The sequence below is a fragment of the Microcaecilia unicolor genome, chromosome 3 (assembly GCF_901765095.1).
Source record: "Microcaecilia unicolor chromosome 3, aMicUni1.1, whole genome shotgun sequence".
Classification (NCBI taxonomy): domain Eukaryota; kingdom Metazoa; phylum Chordata; class Amphibia; order Gymnophiona; family Siphonopidae; genus Microcaecilia; species Microcaecilia unicolor.
The window spans coordinates 213,663,361-213,683,143 of record NC_044033.1 but is presented as its reverse complement, the minus strand read 5'-3'; the positions used below and the strand labels follow the sequence as shown (position 1 = coordinate 213,683,143).

At 42.8% G+C, this 19,783-nt stretch overlaps 1 protein-coding gene across 1 annotated transcript in view; it reads left to right on the top strand.

Annotated features, from left to right (window-relative positions):
* Positions 1–421: 421 nt before the first annotated feature.
* MSH5 (mutS homolog 5) overlaps positions 422–19,783 on the top strand; it is an 88,934-nt gene continuing 69,572 nt past the window's right edge. Inside the window, exons 1-6 of the mRNA XM_030194736.1 lie at positions 422–1,111; positions 6,770–6,893; positions 8,462–8,542; positions 12,424–12,486; positions 12,929–13,050; positions 17,157–17,266. Coding sequence (XP_030050596.1) covers positions 422–1,111; positions 6,770–6,893; positions 8,462–8,542; positions 12,424–12,486; positions 12,929–13,050; positions 17,157–17,266 — 1,190 coding nt within the window. The remainder of the gene's footprint in view (positions 1,112–6,769; positions 6,894–8,461; positions 8,543–12,423; positions 12,487–12,928; positions 13,051–17,156; positions 17,267–19,783) is intronic.

Here is a 19,783-nt window from a genome sequence, read left to right as displayed (position 1 = left end):
TAGTAAGGGCGGTAAGATGTTGGCCAGACTTATTGCTCGGAAACAGATATTGAGAAGGGTTATAACTTTAAAGGATGAGACGGGCAAAATGTGCTATACAGATTTGGAAATCCAAAATATTTTTAAAACTTTCTATCGGAACTTGTATACAGAAGAAAATGAATCAGGTCTTCCGAGCAACCTATACTTAGAGGGGGTAACCCATCCAGTCCTCTCGGAAAGGGAACAAAAAGCTTTAAACGAACCAATAAGTATTGAAGAAGTACACTGGGCAATAGCTAATAGCACACCAGGGAAAGCACCGGGACCGGATGGTCTAAGAGTAGAATTTTACCAACTATTAGGGGAAGACATACAACCTGCTTTGGTAGAGGTTTTTAATGGGTGGGTAGAAAGAGGATTTCTTCCCAGACAATTGAACATGGCCCAAATTATTTTGCTACCCAAACCCAAGAGAGATCTTACATTGCCGGAGTCGTATCAACCCATTTCCCTGCTGAACTGTGAAATGAAGATATTTGCTAAGATATTGGCAGGACGTATGAGTCGCGTATTACCAAAATTAGTGCAGGAGGGACAGGTGGGATTTGTTAAGGGAAGATCAGTTGCTAAAAATTTAAGGAGAATCATCACAGCGCTGGAACATGTAAAGAGGGAATCAAAGCCAACATTGATGATCAGCTTTGATGCCGAGAAGGCATTTGATCGAGTTGACTGGAGTTACATGTTTGCCACGCTAAATGAATATGGATTTGCAGGGTGGTTCATTAAAGCAATTAGAACACTATATACATCACCTCAAGCTAGAATAATGGTTAATGACAATTATTCGGAGGACTTTGAAATAAAAAGAGGAACTAGGCAGGGATGTCCCCTGTCGCCACTTCTTTTTGCATTATATTTAGACCCATTGGTTAGAGATATTATCGAGATGCCAGCCGTAAGAGGAGTGGTGATTGGGAAACAAGAATTCAAATTAGCTGCCTTCGCAGATGATTTGTTAGTCATGCTCACAAATCCAGCGGAGTCCTTGCAAGCACTACTGGAGGTGTTTAAAGAGTTTGGAACCTATTCTGGGTTTAAACTAAACTTAGAGAAATCAGAAGCATTGGTTAGTAATATACAGATTGCAGCGTCCTGGCCAGGAACGTTCCCATTGAGAAGAGCAACCAATTCGTTTCGATATTTGGGTATAGAGCTGACGCCAGAAGTGGTAGAACTATATTCACTTAACATTAAGATGCTGTTGACTCAGACTCGACAACAATTGGAGAGTTGGAGACAGCTGCAACTGCCGCTGATGGGTAGAATATGCCTAATTCGTATGGTGATCCTACCTAGGTGGTTGTATGTCATGCAGACCATACCTATATGTATATTGGGAACAGACCTGAAAATATTCACTAAGCTGGTAATAAAATTTTGCTGGGCCAATAAGAAAGCTAAGATGAAACAACAGTTCATGATGGGCAATTGGCAACAGGGAGGGCTAGGATTGCCAGACTTGAAGTTATACAATATGGCCTGCTTAATGCGGCATGTGAGGGATTGGATATTTGGAACAACATATTACACACCATTAGAACTAGAACAGGAATATTTTGAACCGCTGCGACTGAAATCCCTAATACAATTAGAAACGACGCAGGTTCCTGAGATACACAGGGACAATTTACTGTTAAAACCGCTTAGGAGAGCGTGGCAATTCTTAGGGAGCAGATTGAAGATGGGGAGAGGGGCAACAGAACTATTAACAATCAGAGGGAACCCAACCTTTAAAGCAGGTATAGAAAACCTAGTCTTTCAGCGATGAGAAGAAAGAGATTTGGAATGTCTGGAAGATGTAATAGGCGATAACAGAAAGATTAAACCTTTAGATCAGCTGTTGGATACAGATAAAATCCAATGGGGTGATACATTTGCACACTGTCAGCTAAAACATTTTATTCAGTCAATAGAACAAGGCCGATTGGAACAGAAACAGGGTTTGAAACTAAAAATTTTCTTCATAGAGATTTCTGAAGAAGTGCCATCAATTTCAGGGATACATAAAGCGCTGTGGTCATATGAGAAACCCAAAAACTTTAAAAAGCTGAAAGAGCGCTGGGAGAAGGACTTAGGAGTCAAGTTATTGGTATGGGATGTTGAGAGGCAGCTGAAGGGGATACCAAAATTGGTCAGCGGAGCTCAATATAGGGAATGTGCATTCCGTTTTATACATAGAGCATACATGGCACCTGCACAATTAGCAAAATTCGGGGGATTGCAGACGCCCTTGTGTGCGAGATGTGGGAGAACAGACAACACATTTTATCATAGTTTTTGGAGTTGTTGGAAGATTAGAAGGTTTTGGTGGAAAATAACTCACTATCTATCACAACTATTAGGTCGAAAGGTAGCAGGTACACCAGTGCAGATGTTGTTAAATTTACCAGGATCATTTAAAGGTCAAATACCAGAGCACAATTTATTTTTCTGCAAAATTGCCTTGCTGGCAAAGAAATGTATCTTGCAAAACTGGACAAATGATATAGGGCCAGATTATTGGCACTGGCGGAATCTTGTCCACCAGTTAATGACGTGGGAAGCCAAAGAAGCTAAACGTTCACTAAAAAGAAAGAAAACATTTATGAAAATTTGAGGTGCTTATGTAGATTCTTTGTCTCCTAGGGGAAGAAGTTTGGTCCTCAACACATTCAGATGATAACAAAGCATAAGTATCAACAAAAATGGAGGGAGGGGTAGGACTGGGGATGGGGGGAAAGAAAAACTCTTGGAGACAGTAATAACAGATTGTTGTATAGTTTTTGCTTGGTTGATGTGCTATCAATGATTGTAAGAATGTTCATGTTATGTCTTCAATAAAAATGTTGAAACATAAACTAGTGCAAGGCTGTCGGAGGATAGAACACTCCCTGCCTGGTATCGGTAGATACCACTATCATTATCACAATTTATCAAATTAATAGCTTGCAAAGTCCATTATTTGCATTCAGACTGTCCACCGGCTGTGGAGTCATTTTCTTCATCACAAAGGAGCTGAAACGAGAGACAGACAACAACTACACTAGACAACACAAAAGAGAGAGAGAGTCTTTGTCTTTGGTCTTCACGGGTGGATGGTGACTCTCTGTGCTTGTGCTTCCTCGGGTGGTCCAAAATCTTGGTTGTGGGTCATACGGGCCATTCACTGTAGACAAGATGCTTTGATGGGTGCACTGTTGCTCTTCGGTGGAGACCCAAAAGGTGAAGATGTCCTTTTTTGGGTCCCAGCTTAGGCCAAGGCTACGTTGAAGCGAGGGTGTGTCCACTCCCAAGTCTAGGTCCTTCAGTTCTCTAGCACGGTCTACTGAAAGAAATGACTCATCTTTACTGAACTTGTTGTTCATCATGTTCAGGAACTCTATCTTCTATGGAGTTTGTCTCCATCTTTGGTGGTCTGGGAACACTGAGCTTCCCAGGTGTTCTCCTAAGTCTTCTGGCAAGACTGTTTTGTAGAGTGTTGGGACAAAGCTCTGTTCCTTCTGGGCGGGAGCTTCTTTTATTATGTTAACTTGGATTTGTTGACAATTTTGTATTATCTTGGAGTTATCAATCTCTTTGTCCACGATTGCTACTTTTTTTTCCCATTGTTGGTATTTTTTTCAGACACAGAGTTAAATTGTTGGTTCAAAAATATAAACGTTTGTGAAAAGAAGCTTCCAGGCCCACCAGAGCCTCCCATATAGTGTCTAAAGTTATAGTCTCAGGTTTCCTAGGCAAAAAGCCTAATTCAGGATTGGAATCTACCGATAGCTGTCTCTCCAATGCCACAGTGTTTTCTCCAAGAACATTCTTTCCTCCTTCACCTGCCATTTCCAACGCGGGGATAGTCGGCGTTCCTGCATTCGAGTCGGTGCCCGCGCCTGGAGACCCCGTCAATTTCTGAATATCCGGTGTATCCTGGTCCCTTCTCGGTGCCTCCTCCGGCATAGGAGGGGGGGTTCCACAATTCGGGACTAAACGATGTCTCTGCTTCCAGCCGGGAGTGTGGCAACCCTCTCCCAAGAATCTCCAGCGATGAAGGTGTTCCCGTTGATAATCCTGGAACTAAGAAGCGATCCAACGTCCCCACCACAGGCAAGACAGGCGCCGCGAGACTAGCGCGTTGTCTGCCTCTCCTCTTAGGCATCGATAGTATAGGAAATAAAAATATGTCAAAAGATTGGGAAAGGTATGTCGAGAGCAGCTTCTCTATACTCCTTTCACGCCTCCATCTTGCCTCCGGAAATGGTGTGCGGTGGGGGGTGTAAATTACCACCGGATTCCTGCGGTAGCCCACTGGTAGTTCTGAATTGACATGCAGCAAGCCTTTTGTAAAAGTGCCCCAAAGTGAACATAAAAGTAGACTATAACACATAGTACATTGCAATAGAAAGAGAAAGTTAAAAAAAAAAAAACCCCGAACAATGAAAACAAGATTCAGTAACCTAATATTTGACTAGGCAGGGAGAGCAGAATCTACACCTAAAAGTTTTCCAAAGAGGAAAGTTTTTAACATTTTATGGAATATCATTTATTCACACTGACCCTTAATTGACGTCGGCAAGAAGTTCCAACCTTCTGTGCCCTGATAAGCAAATCCTGCTGAAAGAACTGATTTAGGATACATAATTACAGAGATTTGGAAGGAAACCTTCTGCATGTTGCTTGCTCAATGACTTTCACTTCAGTGACTGGGCTAAATAGGTGGTAAGGAATTACAAACTAAGGGAATAAGTAGAAATAAAACAAAACATATAAAATAAGATGATGCGTTTTTTTATTGGTCTAACAATACTTTTTTTGATTAGCTTTCAAAGATGATATACACCCGCCAATCATCCCCTACCATGCTGGATTTTAAGGATAAATTACATATTACTAACAATAGCTCCGCAAGCTCATTTTTCAGTTCCATCAGTACTCTGCGATGAATACCATCCGGTCCAGGGGATTTGCTGCTCTTCAGTTTGTAGAACTGCCCCATTACATCCTCCAGGTTTACAGAAAATTCATTAAGTTTCTCCGACTCATCAGCTTCGAATACTATTTCTGGCACCGGTATCCCACCCAAATCTTCCTCGGTGAAGACCGAAGCAAAGAATTCACTTAATCTCTCCGCTACGGGTTTGTCTTCCCTGATCGCCCCTTTTTCTCCTTGGTCATCTAGCGGTCCAACCGATTCTTTTGCCGGCTTCCTGCTTTTAATATACCAAAAAATTTTTTTACTATGTGTTTTTGCCTCCAACACAGTCTTTTTTTCGAACTCCCTCTTAGCCTTCCTTATCAGCGCTTTGCATTTGACTTGACATTCCTTATTCTGTTTCTTATTATTTTCAGTCGGTTCCTTCTTCCATTTTCTGAAGGATTTTCTTTTAGCTCTAATAGCTTCCTTCACCTCACTTTTTAACCTTGCCGGCTGTCATTTGGTCTTCCGTCCTCCTTTTTTAATACACGGAATATATTTGGCTTAGGCTTCCAGGATGGTATTTTTTAACAGTATCCACGAGCCTGATGTAAACTTTTGACCCTCGCAGCCGCTCCTCTAAGTTTTTTTTTTTTACCTTTTTTCTCATTTTATCATAGTCTCCTTTTTTAAAGTTAAACGCTAACGTATTTGATTTCCTATGTATACTTACTTCAAAGCTAATATCAAATCCGATCATATTATGATCACTGTTATCAAGCGACCCCAGCACCATTACCTCCCGCACCAGATCATGCGTTCCACTAAGGACTAGGTCTAGAATTTTTCCTTCTCTCGTCGGCTCTTGTACCAGCTGCTCCGTAAAGCTGTCCTTGATTTCATCAAGGAATTTTACCACCCTAGCGTGCCCTAATGTTACATTTACCCTGTCAATATCGGGGTAATTGAAATCACCCATTATTACGGTGTTGTCCAGTTTGTTTGCGTCCCTAATTTCCTTTAACATTTCTGCATCCGTCTGTTCATCCTAGCCAGGCAGACGGTAGTATACTCCTATCACTATCCTTTTCCCCTTTACACATGGAATTTCAATCCACAGTGATTCCAAGAAGTGTTTTGTTTCCTGCAGAATTTTCAATCTATTGATTCAAGGCTCTCGTTAATATACAATGCTACCCCTCCACCAATTCAATCCACCCTATCACTATGATATAATTTGTACCCCGGTATGACAGTGTCCCACTGGTTATTCTCCTTCCACCAGGTCTCAGAGATGGAGGTTCTTGGTGGACAGCAGGATAAGCCAGCCACACATTCCCCATCTCCCTCCCTACAGTCAAATCCTCATGGAGCTTTAGCCTTGCAACTAACTGGCGACCAGGCTGACAAGGGTTACACTAAGCACTAGGAAGCGATTGACGCACATGCCCAGTTTTCTAGATTATTCTGGCTTCTTTTAGAGCAGATCTGACAGGTGTCATCAGGTGGTGACATCACCTAGGTGTGGCTGCCTTATCCTGCTGTTCACAGAGAACCCCTGTTATGGACAAGCAAACTGGATACACTGTATGTTAATTGCAAAGTACATCTGCAGTATTATTTTATTTTCATAATGTGTCTAATAATTGTAATACTTATAATGTGTTTGTGTATGTTATATTATTTTATGATGCTTTTATGCTTGTTTTATTATCTGCTTAGTTTAAGTGGAATATAAATGCAATAAATAAAATACATCAATAATCTGTTATACTATTAATATTTCTATTATAAAAGTAGCTTTATTCAATAAGCAGTAAATCTTGTTGTCCATCCCGCCAGACCTACATGAGTGTATTATGGTATTCTGGCCAGCTGGGTCTCGCCTACTACGACACCAGTGAGTGCGCGATCCATTTTATGCCTGATGTCCTGGATGGAGATGACATGAAACTTCTGCAAAGAGGTGACACCCCTCAGACCTTGTCCCCTTCCAGTAGAGGGGTTAATGGGCTTTTATGATATGTTTTGTTCTATGATAAATTCTACAACCAGAGCAAATATGCTTGTGGAGAGTGACAGTTCAAGAAATACACACCATGGATTTTTTTTTAAATTAACCTTTTGAAGCAAATTTTGGGGGATGGCCAGGCCAGGGAGGACTTTACCTGGATTTCTTCTGCAGTTGAATTTATTCATTTCCTTGTGATTAAATAAATCAAGGGGGTCCATGAATCTGACCCAATTATGTCACTGAGGAATTGAAGATCCAATTTGGGGATCAAACCAGAGATTGTCCACATGGCAGGTTGCAGCACTACTTCTAAGCCACAGGTCAGCTTCCAGAGCCTGATTTTATAATTGTGCACTTCTGTCAAAAGTAAAAAATGGGACCTATTTGCCTTTTTCAAATTGACGCACATGTTTACATCTGCTCTGAAGCTAAAGTAAATGTGTGTGTGTTATTCTATGCAAATACTGTAACTCTGCCTGCACTCTGCTGTGCCTTTAGGAATACCTACAAATAGAAAACATAAAACTAAGCACACACAGGGCTTAATTTCTAGGGGAACGGCTTGGAGTGCAGTTCCGCCACTTCTTTTCAAGCTCCAGGACAAAAGGTGTGTTCTGCTCCAGCTCCTCCTTTCCAAATAGCCTGCAGGGAAGAGGAGGGAAGAGGGTGAGCCTGGAGGAGAACAGAGAACAGTCCCTTTGCTCCCTAATCCAGCCCCTTTTCTCCTGCCAACTCTGGGCCCCTGGTTGGCTTGTGGGGGTCCTCAGCCCCCGCCAGCTGAAGACTTCATCTAGCGCTGGTCTCCGGTGCTGCCGCATTGCCTGCCCTGCTTTCTCTTCCCCTCATGTCCGGCATGCTCCTTTTAGTGAAACTGAAAAAGGAGCGTGCCCGATGTGAGGGGAAAAGAGAGCAGGGCAGGCAATGCAGCGGCGCCGCTGCAGACCAGCACTGGATGAAGTCTTCAGCTGGCGGGGGCTGAGGACCCCCACAAGCCAACTAGGGGCCCAGAGTAAATTTGGGGGTCTCAGGCCCCCGTGGCCCCACCTAGCTACGCCACTGCTCTAAAGACCTGCTGGTAACTTCTTTAGATTCATATGTCCAGGCATCATACACACAGTCCATCCTAACATAACATCTTCATATTCTTAAGAAACATAGGTGACCCCACATATAATACTCAATAAATGATTCCTTCAAGAAAGCTGCTGGATCTCTCAACTTTAAATTCATTATATATAAGTAATATATATTGAATTTAAAGTTTATATATATACATGTATAAACTTTATATAAACTACAAACTGAATTTAAATTGTGTATATATGTAATATATGGAAAAAAGTTCTTAGATTTTCTTGGTCGAGGCCAGTCTTGGTCCTGTCTCATTACCTGGAATAAAGGCTGTTATTTAATAGTATAAGCTGTACATTTTTCCTTTATCACAGACTAACTTATTTTTTTATTGTCTCATGCACCACGTTCTGTAAGCATTGATTTTCTTTAGCTCTGTGTCTCAATAGTCATGGAAGAAATGCAGCCCAGGTGCATTATCACCAGTGCCAAGCAGGACCAGAACTTGGCAGACTTTCTGAATCAGACAGGTGAGCAGCCAGAGAAATATCTTCTTTGCTTTCTTTTCCAACATCTCAGGAACCATGGCCCCCAAACTGGATTCTTGCAAACTACGTAAAGAGAGTGGGAAGTGGACCAATGACTCCAGGGAAACGGGATATAGGATTCAGAAGTACCACTTTATTGAATGACTTGACACAGAAACTGTGTTTCGGTCACAGGCCTGCCTCAGGAGTCTAAAAACAATAGATACAACAAATATTCAAAAAATAATCCAAAAATAAATTAAACATAAAACATATACATAAAAATGTCCAAGGACATATATATTATAGACATAAAATAGACTAAAAAAATAGAGAGAGAGGTTAAAATTCACTAAATGTATGCATGTAAGTAATAAAACAATATATAGTACATATGTATATATTTTTTGTATTTGGGGACTCAATGGTATTAGTGAAGTGGGAGGAACTGAGTTTGATTCCCACTTCAGGCACAGGCAGCTCCTTGTGACTCTGGGCAAGTCACTTAACCCTCCATTGCCCCAGGTACAAATAAGTACCTGTATACAATATGTAAGCCACATTGAGCCTGCCATGAGTGGGAAAGCGTGGGGTACAAATGTAACAAAAATAAATAAAAAAAATTTATGTCTATAATATATATGTCCTTGGACATTTTTATGTATATGTTTTATGTTGAATTTATTTTTGGATTATTTTTTGAATATTTGTTGTATCTATTGTTTTTAGACTCCTGAGGCAGGCCTGTGGCCGAAACACAGTTTCTGTGTCGAGTCATTCAATAAAGTGGTACTTCTGAATCCTATATCCCGTGTCCCTGGAGTCATTGGTCCACTTCCCACTCTCTTTACACTGTTATATTTGCGTGGGGGTTAGTGTTCATCCACCTAGGTGGATTACTTGTTTCTTGCAAACTGCAACACATTCTTTTTCCCAACACCAGGGGGACCTCAAGGCAATTCTTAAATAAGGTGTATACAGATATAGCTTAAGAATACTGGTGGAACCTTACAGAATAACCAATTAATTGGCAGCCCTTACCTTAACTCTCTAAACTCCCTCCACTATAAACTCATACTACCTCATTTCAGACCAGTCCAGTTGTGTGGATATATGCTTTCCTGCCAGCAGGGGGAGACTGAGAACTACTTGCTTATGGCATTATTCTATAAGTATCCTATGCAGCTCTCTGGCAGCTAGTATTTTCTCAGTCTCCAGCCAGTGGTAAGAAAAGCAGCCTAGTCTGGTCTGGTTGACCACCCCAGTGGAACAGGAGCATAGGTTTGTTGCATCGCTCCTAGAGTTGGGAGAAGTTACACCTGGGTGTCCTGCGTCCTGCCCCCACCCTCCTCATTCAGGGATTCTAGCTGCCTGTGCCTCAATCCCTCTCCTTGGTACTGAGACAGGGCCCTTGAGTGCCCATATAAGGGACCCCAGTGGCAGACATTTCATTTAGAAAAATGCCTCAGTGACCACATGTGCAGCGTTCTGCAGGAGCAGGCCACTCCAAAGCATGCCAGTAATAGGAGAACATGGGCAATGCTGTGTTTGGTGCAGCACTCACTGACTTAACTGTTGCTGCATATGGCCAATGCCGAGGCTGTGAGGACATAGTGCCAGTGGCCCCCAGGACAAGCTCATCAGGGCAGCAGTGTGGCCAAAGAGACCATGGCTCGGGGGATCACACGGAGGCGGGAACCTGATCTTGGTGGGAGCTGCCACCAAGGGAATTGTCCCCTTCTTCAGCCAGTGTAGCTACTGTGCTGGAAGATCCCTGCAGCTTGCCCAGCATCTTCTCTCTCTCTACCCTTTTCCATTCAGCATGTCCTCTCTCTTCCCATTCTTCCATCTAGCATCTTCTCTCTCCTCATCCTTTCATCTAGCATCTCCCCTTTCTCTCCCCATCCTTCCATTTAGCATCTCTTCTCTTTCTCTCCCTATCATTCCATCCAACATCTTCTCTTTTTCTCCCCATCCTTCCATCTAGCATCTCCTATCTTTGTCTCCCCTCTTTCAGTCCCCATCTATCCAACGACTCCTCCATCAGCATCTTCTCCATCTCTAGCTTTTTTCCATCCAGCATGTCTGCTCGTTCTCTCCCCATCTTTCCACTCATCTTGTCTCTACCCCTCTTCCATCCAACGTTTCCCCTATCCATCTTTATTCCTCCGCCTTCTATTCATCGTCTCACACCGCTCCCTCCCTCCATTCTTTTCTTCCTCCATGCAGTATCTTCTGTTTCCTGTAGGCCATTGCTATTTCTCTTGACCAGCAGCAGTGGCGGCAAAACAATTAAAAACAGGTATTGGGCCACAGTCTTCAGGCATGTGCTGTTGGCTCTGCTGGTCCCCTGCCCCCCCTGACATCAACTTTCTGTTTCAGGGCAGGGGACCGGCAGAGCTGGCAATGCATGCCTGAATACTGCAGCCCCATGCCTGCTTTTTATTGTTTTGCTGCTGCTGCTGCTAATAGGGATAAGCAGCAGTGGCTCAGCATGAGAATTTCCTGCATTGGTGGGAGGGTTGGAGATGACCTGCTAAAGCAGGAGAATGGCAGGTCTGGAAGAGGTATCAGTGATCATTGCTAAGTCCCTGGAACCTTAACCTTAAGAATTTCTGAGTCACCAGTTTCTGAAGTGGCTTCGGTGGGGGACCCAATCCTGGAGGGCATAAGGAAGCTCTCTAAAGCTTTTCCTGTAGATCAGGTCATTGAAGCCTTGGGGAAGAGGTTGCTTCAGAGGCAGAGCTCAAGATTGGCAGAGCTATGACTAAGCTGTGCCAAAAGAGAGAGAAAAATTAAAGCAACCTAATAGATGTTATCAAGAAAAGCACTATTCTGGTGGAAGGTGGTTCTGCATTAAATGGTATTCAGGATTTCGAGTTGAGAGTTGCTGTTAAAGCAAGATCTTGGTTTCAGTGCTTGGGCTACTTGCAGTGCCTTTGTTACCAGGATTTGTCCAGCAGCCCGAAATTGTTCTTACCCGTGTCCATGGCAATAGGTAACTGGAATGGGAAAGCGGCTGAGTTGCCTGACTTGCCCCCTTTCAACCCTGCCTGCTGGTTCACCTACATGTTAACTCTACTCGACCTTCCCCTTGCCTCAGTTACTTCTGCCCACTACTCACAGGAGAGGAGTATGGGAACAGCTCCCCCAGGAAGGGCGATGACGCCTGGTTAATTTTGCTTCCTAGGCACCTCAGGTCAGGGATTCTCTCTTACTGAGATCTAAGCTTTTTGAGGACAAGCGTCCACTTTGGTTTCTCTATAAGGTGCGCCACCATCCTCTGTCAGTTTTGATACTCTAGTCCTATATGGCTATCCCACTCGAAGATTGCATATCATGAGAATATTCAGCATGGACACCCTGGAACATTTATCTGTTGAGGGAAAGAGGGACAGAGAGTTTAACTACATTGATAATGTAGTGTCATTATTTTTTGCGGTCTATCAAAACCTGAAAACAGCTAGCATCAGTGCTCTTTGTATTTCCTCAGCTTTAGGGCTTCTTTTAATAATGTAAACAAATAACATACAGCAACCTCTTTCCAAAGTTATGTGCAGATCCTTAGGGCCACTACTGAAACCCAGACTAAATATAGGGTGGATTTACAGATACAAGGCGTTGTGTCCCCATGTTCAAACATACAGAAACCAGGACATATTGTCCATCAGTACTGGATAGTTCAATATCAGATTAGAAGTGGGCCTAATCATAAATGCCTCAGGTAGTAACTGAATGTGTCATTTAGCTTAGTCTATCCAAATTCAAGGCCATATCTCTAGACTTCTATCTACATTTAGCTCCGCTTAGATGTTTGATTTGTTTCTGTGATCTGTCAAAGCTTCTTTTGTTTGACTCCTCACTCTTGTTCTCACCTCTCATAGGATCTTTGGAAAGTAAGCAGGATGGCAAACCAGAAGTGGTACTCTTCCCTAATACGGACTTTGGTATGTGACCACATGCAGAAAGCGGAGCATCTTCACACCAGCATTTTGCGTGAAAATAATGCATTGTAGTATTTGTAGCCTTTGCTGCTTACATATCACAAGAACACTGAAGGAAACAGAAGATGTTTGGAAGGATAACAGAAAAACCATGACTGAACTACAAGTCTCCCTTCAAAAGCTGTGACCTGAATCTAACTCTTTACTTCTGGTGGTGCTGAAAAGGCAGAGGTTATAGCTCCTGGGAGGGAGGGAGTCTCAGCTTTTGCATGGCAGTGTCATCGATAGGCCAGAGCCTAGAGTTCCAGAAGGAAGGACTTTTTGTGGCCCCTGTCCCTGAAAGTGTTAGGCTACACAGGAAGGGGAGAGGGTGTCTGAAAGCAGGGAGGATTAATTTAAAAAAATTATTGATAGCATGAATATTTGTATGCCACTGTTTCTGCAGGACTTGAAGTGTGCAAGCAGCGGGTGCTGTCTACGAACTTCCCCTTCATCCCATCTCACCTGACAGAGACAGAGCGCATCCTTTATCTCTCCTCCGTGCTTCCGTTTGACAGCTCCATCATGGTAAGCGCCATGCGGTGCTTCTTCAGGTAACACAGCTTAGAATAGGGCTTCCCAAACCTGTCCTGGAGACCCACAGCCAGTCAGGTTGTCAAAATATCCACAATAAATATGCAAGAGATCAGGTTATGTGCATTGGAGAGTATATTGAATCCAATCCAGCATTTGTATCCCGCCTTTTTCAATATGAGAATCAAAGCGGGTCACAAAATTAAAACCAACTAATAAAAAATGGAAAAGGAATCAATCAAAATACTTAAACAGATAGACCTTTAATAATTTATGAAACGCCATATACTTAGACATAGTCCGTATAAATACTGGGAGAATGTTCCACGGCCTGCTAGATTGATAACCAAATGAGCTTTCATGAAATCTTTTTAGTAAGACATTTTTAACTATAGGAAAGCCCAAACGTAATGTGGAACAATATTGAGAAGTAGCTCTAAAGGAAGGAATAGACAATAATTGAATATGAGAGCTTGGGCATAGACCATAGATAATCTTAAAAACCATACATGCAACCTTAAACTCTACACGTGCATCCACTGGCAGCCAATGCAAACCTTTCAGCAATGGCATGGCATGATCAGACTTCTTAACCCCGTAAATCAATTTTGCAGCAGTATTCTGCATTAAATGCAGTCCATTTAATAATTTCCTGTTAATCCCAGCATACAAAACATTACAATAGTCCAACTGAGACAAGACTATAGCCTGAACTAATACTCAAAAATGTTCAGGGAAGAATAAAGATCAATAGCTCTTAGTTGACATAACTTGAAATAAAATGGGAAAATGTGGGATATAAGCAAACCATAAATAAACTTGAAATAAATCTTTTTAACTTAGACTTCTTAATTGATGTTCCATTGTCAGCTGAGAATCCAATATAACACCCAAAATTTTTGAAGTTTCTAAATTTAATTGTTCCCCTGGACTTTAGGGATATTCAACAAAGTTGGATAAAGTATAATAGTAATAATATAATAATAAAGTATATGCAGATGATGTTATGTATATTCATTGTAGGTATCCTGAAAACCTTGACTGACTTTGGGATCCCTAAGATAGCCTTGGGAAGTGTTGATTTAGAAAGATAATGCAGCAGCAGTCAACTGTTCTTCTCTGTCTGGCAGGCTCTGGTCCTGTTTTCCGCCAGGTGGACATGAGATATATGTAGGAGGATTTTTCCCTTCCCAAAGTACTGATCCTCTGAATGTGGGGGACAACAGTTTATTGTTTTGTGAAGACGGAACTGTGAATGTCCTCTCTAATTTATCTAGTTCTCCATATTGCTGTGTCACATTACCAGTACTGTTTAAGGTCGCTTACAACCAGTGGTGTGCTGGTAAATTTTTAACAGGCTCTCTCCCCGGTCCACCTCGGCGCCACCCCCCCCCCCCCCCCCCCAAAAAAAAAAAAAAATTGCAGAGCTGGCTATACCCTGGGGGGGGGGGGGGGGGGGCGGCCAACACATTACTCTCTCTAGGAGAGCGGCGCTTCGAGGCAGGTAATTGAACTGACGGATGGGAGCGGCAGGGGAGGATGGGGGGGCGAAGGACATCACTAGACATGGATGGGAGCGGGAGGGGAGGTAAGCATGGCCATGCTTACCTCATGCAATGGAGCCGGCTCGCCCCATACAACAACCGGCTCGCAAGAGCTGTCAAAATTTAACAAGCGGCTCTTGCGAGCCGGTGCGAGCCGGCTCCAGCACACCACTGCTTACAACAATGGTTCTCAAACCTGTTTTGGGGGACCCCCAACCAGCCGGGTTTTTAGGACATCCCTAATGAATATGCATTAACCTCTTCTCCGAGCTATCTGAATTTCACTCTGATTACACTTATACAATTATTTACTCACTGTAATCACTGTTATTTTATTCCATATTTTTATTATCTCTAATTTACTTTTACATCTTCAACCTTACTTTCAAGCATACCCACACTCACTCACAAGCTATATGTATAGATCATGCAGTTTCTTAAACCTCTTTTTAACTCTCAGTGCTCTTCAATTTTTAAAAGTTCAATTCCTGTTTTTTAACACTCAATGCACTTCAATATTTTATTAGTTCAATTCCTGGAGTTGTTTGATTCCAATCTGTAGAGTCGCTATTAATACTGTTCCACAGGTGCTTCTGTCTTTCAAGAGGATAAAGAGGTTTTAAACATGATGTATAAGTCACTACCCCTGACGACGCAAAATCGCGAAACACAATTGTGTAGGGTGTGACAGAGGATACTACCCATACCTCCGAAGGGAGGCGAATGTAGAGATATAACAGGCACCGCAAGAGGATTGAATTTTTGGAAGAGAGATTGCAAGATTAGCATGAAATAACCATAGAAATTTGGAAGTATAAAAGATTGTGTTTCAAGACAAGCTCCGGATATGGCGGTACAGTGAAAAACAAGATCGAGGGGATAATAAGAGAGAGCCTCTTGAAAGACAGAAGCACCTGTGGGACAGTATTAATAGCGACTCTACAGATTGGAATCAAACAACTCCAGGAATTGAACAATAAAAAATTGAAGTGCATTGAGAGTTAAAAAGAGGTTTAAGAAACTGCACGATCTATACATAAAGCTTGTGAGTGAGTGTGGGTATGCTTGAAAGTAAGGTTGAAGATGTAAAAGTAAATAAGAATATAAGGTTGAACATTAGAGATATTAATAAAAATTTGGAATAAAATAACAGTGAGTAAATAATGAATATGCATGAGAGAGATTTGCATGCTCACTACCTCCATTATTGGCAGGACAAGTTTGAGAACCTGCAGCCCCTCCTTACCTCTCTACCCTCATCTCCCCTTACGTCTCTACCCGTAACCTCCGCTTTCAAGACAAATCCCTCCTTTCAGTACCCTTCTCCACTACCGCCAACTCCAGGCTCCGACCTTTCTGCCTCGCCTCACCCCATGCTTGGAACAAACTCCCTGAGCCCATAAGCCGGGCCCCCTCCCTACCCATCTTCAAATCATTGCTCAAAGCCCACCTCTTCAATGTCGCCTTCGGCACCTAATCACTACATCTCTTCTCAGGAAATCTCATCTACCCCAACTTGACATTTTGTCCTTTAGATTGTAAGCTCTTCTGAGCAGGGACCGTCCTTATTCGTTAATTTGTACAGCGCTGCGTAACCCTAGTAGCGCTCTAGAAATGTTAAGTAGTAGTAGAACCACTGTTTTACAATACATACAATTCTGCATGAATAGCTTGGGGTGGGGGATTCCTTGGGTTGGTAGGGAATAGATTGGGTATTGTCAGGATTGACCAGATATATTGAGGTCAATATTCAGTTGGCAGTGGTGAGCATTTTGCTCATCACCAATGAGATATTCAAAGCCAGATCCTGTCCGGGCTTTGAATGTCCAGTTATTTTTGAGCCAGCTAACAAATAGCCACTTAATTCAATATTCAGCACTTAAGCAGCAGATAGGACAGACTTTTATGTGGTCCCATTTATGTGCTAAACCTGGCCGCTTAAGGGCTGAGTATCAGCACTTAAGCAGCCAAGCACGGACTCCGGCCCCGGAAAGCCCCCATCATAGCCAGCTTTGAGTCAGATGCTAATTGCGAATTTCTGCGGCACTTAGCCAGTTAAGTGCCACTGAAAATTAGCAGGCAGCCCCAACCAAGAGATTTAATTGGTCAGTAGCTGGCTAAATCGCTTTGAATATCAGCCAGATTGTGTTTGTTTTCTTACTGTGAATTGTCCTAAGGTTTTGTTTGAATGGTGGGGGGGAGTCAGATTTTAAATAAATAAATAATGCTCATGCAGCCTTTCCTGGCAAGGCCAAAAAGCAGAACCTGGGGAATTAGCTGCATTGCATTGCTCCAGTACTTTTCCTTAAGCAGGAATTTATTTTATTGGCTGGAGTCACTATATATCCAGCTTCTTTTTCTCTATCCCTGTTGGAAATCTTTCCTGCCTTCCTCTTTATTATCAGAAGCATGAAGAATAAAAACGTATTCAGACAAAGTCACTAATACGCTGTTTCCTTTCCTCCCTTGTTTACCTATAAGTGCTTCTTCATTTAAACTCATGTAACCCCCTCCCCCTTTCTGTTCTTTTTTTCCTCCTCTCTTCCACACCTCCAGATCCGAGCTCTGGGGGGCCTCCTGAAGTTTCTGGAACGCAGGCGAGTCGGCGTGGAACTGGAAGATGCCACTACGGGGGTTCCCATTTTAGCCTTCAAGAAATTTGTCCTGTGAGTCTATTTTTTCTTTAGGTGTGGAGATGGTGGGGCTGTACTTTTTAGGTTTCACACGCCACTTCATTGTCCCATTTTGAAGCCACTATCCCCACACACAGTTTAACTGACTTGGCACTAATTGGCTCATTATTCTATTAAATTGTGTATGCAAATTGGGGCTGCGCCTAAATTTTTGCATTCAGTTTGTGGTGATCTTTATAGAATCAGGGGGTAAGTGGACAGTTTCTTTTCTGCATATCAAGCTTGTTATACATGCGGGAAATGGCTTTTATAAAAAGGGTATATAGCAAGCTACCATCTGTTGTTATGTGATACATATGTAGGTGTTCCTGGGGGCGTGGTTTTGGCAGAACTGGAGCAAGGCTCCGATGTGCACATACCCCCGGATTCTATATAGATCGGCAAAATTTGGGCATCCAATTTTGGGCGTGGACCCCAGATCTGTGCACAAACTACTTAATCGTTTATTGTTTGTTTATTTATTATACCGTTACTTATTTAAGCTAGGAATTCCATTGAATGATAGGACAGAACAAACGAAACTTCCGTACCGAAGATAACATGGGCACTCACTCCCAACAGTCATCTCTCTTACACACACACATATATCCCATCTTCCACCAGTCTGTCTGCCCCTTTCTCTCTCTTCCTGTCTCAAACATCCCCTCAGTCAGTCTGCCCCCTCTTTCTCACACACACACCCCCAATCTACCCTCATTCACTTTGCTCCCTTCTTCTTTTATAGCCCAATGCTCAAAAGTTCTAGAGGAACGTTCTACCCAGAATCTACTACTACTACTACTACTATTTAACATTTCTATAGCGCTACAAGGCATACGCAGCGCTGTACACCAAACAGAAACAGAAGCACATAAATGTTGCCATACTGGTACAGAATTGAAAAATGAACCTGCAGAACTATTGTTAGTAATATGTTATTTATCTTTAAAATGGAGCGTGGTACTGGAAGATTGGGGGGAGGCCAATGTAATGCCAATTTTTTTAAAAGGTTCCAGAGGTGATCTGGGAAATTATAGACCGGTGAGCCTGATGTCAGTGCCGGGCAAAATGGTAGAGACTATTATAAAGAACAGAATTACAGAGCATATTCAAAAGCATGGATTAATAAAACAAAGTCAGTTTGTAGAGGAGTGGCCTAGTGGTTAGAGCACTGGTCTTGCAATCCAGAGGTGGCCGGTTCAAATCCCACTGCTGCTCCTTGTGATCTTGGGCAAGTCACTTAACCCTCCATTGCCTCAGGTACAAACTTAGATTGTGAGCCCTCCTGGGACAAAGAAATATCCAGAATACCTGAATGTAACTCACTTTGAGCTACTACTGAAAAAGGTGTGAGCAAAATCTAAATTAATAAATACATAATTATCTAATGTTAGCATCTCCTTACAACAGTCTAAAGCACTCTAAGCACCTGTGTGGTGTCCCTGCTCAAATGTAGTGTTACCTAATCAAAGGTTGTTTGGTAAAAATAAGTTTTCAGAGCTTTATGGAAAAGAGAGTATGGGGTCCCTTTAGAAAGGTGCGCTGAAAAATGGCTTACGGTAGTGTAGGCAAGGGTTTTGGGCACGCGTCGATCCATTTTTTAGCGTGCCTGTAAAAAAAGGCCTCTCTTTTGACGAAAATGGACGTTTGGCAAAATCAAAATTGCCGCATGCCCATTTTGGGTCTGAGACCTTACCGCCAGTCATTGACCTAGCGGTAAAGAATCTGGGCAGTAATGATCTGCGTGCGTCAAATGCCAGTTCAATCATCCAGTACTCTGGCCAAAAGACTCTCTGCAGCCAGGGTCTGATAGCTTTTGTTAGAGCAACGTCCAAGGATGATATGCATGAGCTTCCCAGATCACACACCCGGGCCCCTCCAGTTGTCCTCTACGTTATCTGGTAATTTTCTCACATCCTTCACATCAAATTAGTAGAGAAATTTTATATTCCTCAGCAACCCTCCAGACCGGTCAAGACGCTTGGGTTATGTACTCCTACCAGCAGAGGGAGACAGAGAAAACACTGAACTTTGAACACTGCCTATATAACCTGTGCAGTCCTTCCACTAGCCAGTATTTCCTCAGTCTCAGCAGAGTTAGCAGTACATCCTGTGCAGTCTGCAATGGTCTGGTGAGGTAGTGTTATTGATAGAGAAGGGATTTGCTCCGTTTGGGGGCTGATCTTCTTTTATTTTTCAGTTCCCTGTACGTGTGTTTAAAAAAAAAAAAAAGAATTTTGTGCTTCGGGGCTCTGGGTCCGGTGGGGCTCACTATTCCCCTTGGGGTGTCACACCTGCTAGTCGGGTCCCTCCCCGGGTGCTGCTCTCTTCCTCTCTGAGGCTGGCAGCTTTGTGCCTCGGCTGCTTTCTTAGTACTGCAGCCTTGAGTGCCCTACAATCAGCAGCTGCCATATTGTACTCTGGCCCAGATGCATGAAAGACATTGGTAATTCCCGTTCCCTACCGATTCCATAGCGAATCGGTAGGGAACGGGAATGCATCAACGATAGG